We start from the raw sequence: 6,171 nt of genomic DNA on the forward strand, positions 1-6,171 counted from the left end.
GTTTATAATGCATGAGTGTAAATTTTGACTTACTTTCTAAATATACAACTACATTAACTTAATATTTTCAAGATGTTTTTATGCTTTTTTTAAGTTAAAAAAATGAGGAGAATATTATACTTACGTTCATATTATACATGAATTAATACGGTAATTATTTTTAAACTAACTATCCTGCATCATCAGCAATAATCCCTCAGTAATAAATCCGTTTGTTGTTCAGTGATGTCATCAGTGTGTTAACACTACTGAGCCGCTTGTCCGGTTCCAACACTTCCTCCCTTGGTTGCACAGACAAATGTTCTGCTCTTCACTGCCATATTTAACGTTGCTGTATTATGTAAGAGATTTCTGAGCACCAGTACCTCGGATCCACTGGGCCCGAGGTGGAGCCTGGATGTTAAGCAGCTTCTCCACAGCTAAAGAGTAGGCCTCCTCATTGCACATCATGGAAACATAATCCAGACGGTCAAAGTAGGGCAGAGCCTGAAGCACAGAGGAGGAAGTAGTTCAATAACACACACTAATGACACATTAATAAAAACTCTTGTATTTGTACTTTCTGGTGACATTTCAGGCAGAGTGTGAAGCTTTCTTTTTGATCTTCCACCATTTAGGATGACGACAGTAAAAGTCATATTAAAAACTTATTATTTCTCTGTAACAGCAGCTATTGGTTAAAAGGTGGACTGCAGAAAGTATTTGAAAGTATAACTAAAGACAGTGTTTTTCCCCAGGGAGGATTAACTGCTGAATTGCTTTTACATTAGTGAAAAAACGATGATTGCAGCCATTTAAAATGATTTCAAAACAAATAAACTCCTACTGTAAAAAGTATAAGTAACTTCTGACTTTCACATAACTGTTTTTTTGTTTTGATGCAGTAAAGTCTTAGATAGACTGAAGTTACAAATATTTCATTTTTTATTGCTCCTCTSTGTTCAGAGAAGCAAAAAGAAACATTTGTACCGCTACTTGTTTTTCAGACTTAAAGCACTAATGGGAAAAAATACAATTGTATTTACAGAAACAAAAAAAAAAAAAGTCTGACCTCCTCTTAAAACGAGTTTAAACTGCAGGAAGGTCATTTTTAACCCTGAAAACAAAACTCAAACCTTGTGGCTGTCCTTCAGTTGTTGAAAGACGTGTATAATAAAACAATCATTACAATAAATTACTGTTCAGTCTGGTTAAAACAGATAAACAGCGATGTCACACTTAATTCATAAAATTATATCATTATGTAAACAAACAAACAAATGTAAACAAAAATGGTTTTTCAGGAGTCATCTCTCTACCTGCAGGTAGGTTTTGTACTCCACAAGCTTTTCTGTGCCTCGGTGGAGCAGGCCGATGTGGGGGTCACATTTTACGACAGACTCTCCGCTGAGCTCCATGACCAGGCGCAGCACGCCGTGAGCAGCAGGATGCTGAGGACCAAAGTTCAGTTTTAGGTTGGTAACATCTCGAACTGCATCAGGCTCTTTGTCTGAAAACATAAACAAAGGGATTAATGTGTTAAATATTACATTAATGCATTCTTTTTAAYGAGGTAACAGCTAGAAAATAACAATAAATCAGGGGTTTCGGCATACRCTTTGTGCTGTAAAACTACAGAATAATTWAAAAAAAACTTTTCTCAAAGGTGTGTCAGTCTGTACCAAACCATGGGGGGTGCTTCATCTCTGCTTTGAAAGAATAGGGGTACATGACAGCCCCGCCGTACTGCTCAACCCACTCCACATCTGGCTGCCACTGCTTCTGCCTGAAAACCACAAAACATCACAACATGAAGTACAGCTGGACGCTGCTGATGAGTTTTCAGGCAACCATGACCTAAAACACCGCTAGGGTTGGGCAATATTGGCAAAAAAATTAATGACGATTAATTGGGGTATTTAGCCGATGATGATTAATTTGACGATTAATCTCCTGGAGTGCCTGGACACCTTTATGTTCCAGTCACACGACTAATTTAATGGGAGAGATTTGCTCTTCGTAAAAATCTGTTCCAAATTGTGTCAAAATTACAGACTTCAGGCTATACATCAAATTTTAAATTGTATTGATGGATAAATAAATTACMGAACTTTTTTATGTTTGTCATATTTGAAGCAGAGAGGAGCACTGCAATGCCTGATGGCATTAATTGCATTAATCATCAAGTGCCAAAAAATAATCGATTAATGTTTTTCTGACGATTAATCACACATGATACGATTATGCCCAACCCTAAACACCGCCTATAATAAATACAACTACATTTATTTCACTTGACCGTTTCTGACCGTCGGCCACATTTACAGTCTGAAGCCAGAGGAAGATAAATGGTCTCTGCAAGCTGGTCCCAGTGAACGTTTAAAGTCCCACACTGGTAGGGCTGCCACRATTAGTTGACTAGTCACAAATATTGTCGACTATTAAAATTGTCAACTAATTTAATAGATCAGTGTTACCCAAAGTTGGGGTCGGGACCCAAAGTGGGGTCCTGAAACATCAAGGTGGGGTCCTGAAAAGATTTTCTGAATTAATTACATTTTTGCCTTAGTTGTTACAAAGGAGTGAGGTTAGTATATTTAAAATGGATAAATGTAGTATAAAAATATTGTTACTGTTCCCATGTTTTGTTGACCTGATAAAAATGTTTATCATCCAAAAACAGTTGTGGGCACAGGTCTCTGCTACTGTTATTTTGTGGTTAAAAAGCTGAAAAGTTTGGGAACCACTGCACTTTGGTTCCCAAAGTTGGGCTTGGGACCCAATTATGGGTCATGAAGCACCTTGGATAATCTCCAGAAATCAATTTAAAGGCTAATAAAATAATTGCTGATGTAATATTTTCCCTATAATTATACAAAAACACAAAATAAGTATAAATAAGTATTTATATTTGCGTATAAGCTGTTTAGATAGTCAAAAAGCCTGTGTTTTTATGGTTATTAACAAAGTTTGTGTCCTCAGACCAGTAATATTTGGGGTCACAAGTTTTTGCCATGGATATTTTGTGGGTCAGAAGATAAAAAGTTTGGGAACCCCTGTAATAGATGATGCGTTGTTGTTTTTTCTAACTTTGTTTTTCTCTCAAAATGGCTGCAGCACCTTCCACTGTCACGTCTGCCTTTCTGTCCTCGACACACATGGGCAGCAGAGTGTTAATTAGGGTTGCCACAAATGATTATTTTTATAGTCGACTAATCGGTGATTGGTCGATTATAATACAAAGTTAGAAAAAAACGATGCATCGAATATTTAAATTAGTCGTTGACGATTTTAATAGTTGACATAATCGTGACTAGTCGGCTAATCATGGCAGCCCTACACCCTGGTAAACCAACTCTATGACTGTGTATGTAGGTGGGACCTAATGACCCATTTTCTAGTGCAGTGTTTTTTAAAGTAAGGGCTACAAAGCCCTAGGGGACCACCAGGGGACAATAGGGGGGCCTCACAAAGCTAAAGGGGCAATTAGAAAAAAAAGAGAAAAAAGATTAATCTAATAAATGTTTCAAATCATTACCATAAAATCAAATCTATTTTTCAAATATTTCAGAACATAATTTAMATTAACATGTTGAAACGTTATTTAGGAGAGCTTAAGAGGTTTTTTTATTTTCTTATCGCAACAGTTTGTTGAAAAGTTGTTTTTTTTCTAGGGCTGTGTATTGGCAAGAATTTGGCGATACGATTCATATCATAACAGAGGGGTCACGATACGATATATCCCGATATATTGTGATACTGTAAGCAAGGCGATATATTGCGATATATTGCGATTTTTTTGTCCAAAAATTCTATTAAATAAAAACCTCTTACGGAAAAAAAAAGAAAAGCTAATGTTTACTTACAATGCTAATGCTACCCTTACTCTCTGGTGCTCAAGAGGTAGAGGAGCCAAATGGCTGGCTCACTGCTGCCAACTAGTGGTCAGAGGCTGAACTACAACATAAAAATGAACGGTTGCTAAGAAGGTTGACGTTTTAAACCTTAATTAAAAATCCATACAGGGCTTTAGAATATCAATACAGTATCGGGAAATGAAATATCGCGATATTTCAGTGTATCGATATTTTCTTACACCCCTATTTTTTTCAGTGAGAATATACTACAGGGTTTAAAACAGGTTTGTTTATAAAGTTATTATGCTAAACATATCTAATAATTACAAATGAATAGTGAATATAAGTGAGAAAAACACGCTAAAAGTTTATGTTTTTTTTACATACTTTGAAGCATTGTTTGCAGGTTTACAAGGGGGATCCCTGGCCTGAAGTTAATACTGTTTGGGGGGGCATGGCATGGAAAAGTGCACAGCCCACCCCCCAACTTAGTAGCCCCAACTAACTGAATCCTTTTGCCTTTAAACCTCAACAACAATGAAGGCCGGTACATCTGGTTAAGTATTTCTAATACACGGTCAATGTTTTTGACTGAAAACAGCACTGAAAAATTAATTTGTTATTTTTTTATTAAGACTTTGAAAGATGCTTTCAATGAGTCTTTAATTACAAAGCACCTGTCAAACAACAAAACGTAACACAAAGTGTTTTACAGCAGATGCCACAAACAAAATCATACAAGGTCATTTTAAACAGTGATAAGTTTTAAATAACTGTATTTAATTTGAGTTGTAAAACTTTACACCTGTCAGGGAACTCCCAGAGGCTACRTTCACACTTAATGCTCAAAGCTGACTTTTTTAAAAATTTCATTTTTCAAAGAGAGGAAAATAAAAAAAACAAGACGAAAAAATGAGACCCACATGCACAGCAGACGTGTGACGTCACATTCAGCTGGAGGTTTACACAAGTAGCCTACGGATGCTACATGTTAGCATGTCAACTTTGAAGTTGTTGTGCAATCAGAGCCGTTTAAATAATAATCTGACTTGTTTGTTTAGATCAGTGTTTATATCTGAACCTGCCTCTGACCGGATGCTCTGGTGAACCATTTTATACCAGTTAACTGTAGGATCGATGTGGTCTGTGACCAATGTTACTATCATATGTTTCAGTGGATTCCCAGTCATCCAGGACATGGAAAATTCAAAGAAACAAGATGAAGTAAGTGGACTTCTGTAAATTTAAACTGAACGATTCAACATTAGTGTCTTTATCGATCAAAAAATTTGTATTTGTCACGTTTAGACTGTCAGAAAAAAATCCAATATGGGTGGCATGAGGCAAAAAAAAAGTCATAAGAATTCRATTTGGGTCAATTTTTTAACTTCAGGCTCATGGGTCATAAGGAAGCATAGTACACATGGATTAAAACAATACTAATGTCTATGTGCAGCAGGTGTTGGGTTTCGTTGTTTTCAGTAAATGAGGAAAAACAGTAGCAACAAAAAAACATGATTTTGTGCAGAAAAGTCTATGATTGCTTTTTTAATCTTAATATCCAAAAACTGTTGGAGGTTTCAAACATAAAAATTCCTCATTACAATAACCTACATACATACAGGCTTCAGATAAAATACCCATGGGTTATCCTGAATGGGATGACAAATCAAGTCACACCTCTAGTAGAAGCTCATGATGTCATATCAAAATTTAGCTTAAGAAGCAGGAATCTGGTTTGGTTATTTTGACCAAATTTGACTTTATTCTCAGTTTGGTGGGTCACATTTATGATTAAGACTGTCTGATACCTCCTTCCAATGTTAATCAAAAAGTAATATTAGAAACAAATGCTCATATTGTAGATTTATTTTAACCCTTGTCTAATAGATCAAACTATCAATCCCTTGAGAGAATTCCTTTAGGTAGTTATTGCAAAAATAATGTTAAATCTTAAATGTAAATGATTTTTAAAAACCCTCACTTGGTGTTTTATTGAACCCTAACTTTGTTTTGCTAAGTCTGTTAGTAAAATATGTCAAATCACAGAACATTTTGTAATTAACTCTTAGAAAGTATTCATAGTAGAAAGTCAAAACACCTATTGTCCATATAATCACAACTGTGTTATCATTAGGGCTGCCACAAACGATTATTTTTATAATCGATTAATCACCGATTATTTATTCGATTAGTCGACTAATCAGATCATACGTTAATTGAATATAAAACAYACAGCTTATCACGTCAGAATGCAGCTGCTATTATATAACCATGGTTAGATTTTAGCTATATGCTAACTAAAAATAATTGCTGTGGAAGGATAGTTCTGCTC

The 6,171-nt window shown here is 35.5% G+C and overlaps 1 protein-coding gene across 1 annotated transcript in view; it reads right to left on the bottom strand.

Moving 5' to 3' along the window:
• The window catches only part of ndufs2 (NADH:ubiquinone oxidoreductase core subunit S2), a 15,747-nt gene that overhangs the window by 8,126 nt on the left and 1,450 nt on the right, over positions 1–6,171 (bottom strand). Inside the window, exons 2-4 of the mRNA XM_014022948.1 lie at positions 1,662–1,765; positions 1,299–1,489; positions 366–486 (exon numbers count right to left, since the gene is read on the bottom strand). Coding sequence (XP_013878402.1) covers positions 366–486; positions 1,299–1,489; positions 1,662–1,765 — 416 coding nt within the window. The remainder of the gene's footprint in view (positions 1–365; positions 487–1,298; positions 1,490–1,661; positions 1,766–6,171) is intronic.

Source organism: Austrofundulus limnaeus, unplaced genomic scaffold (genome assembly GCF_001266775.1).
Source record: "Austrofundulus limnaeus strain Quisiro unplaced genomic scaffold, Austrofundulus_limnaeus-1.0 Scaffold350, whole genome shotgun sequence".
Taxonomy (NCBI): Eukaryota; Metazoa; Chordata; class Actinopteri; order Cyprinodontiformes; family Rivulidae; genus Austrofundulus; species Austrofundulus limnaeus.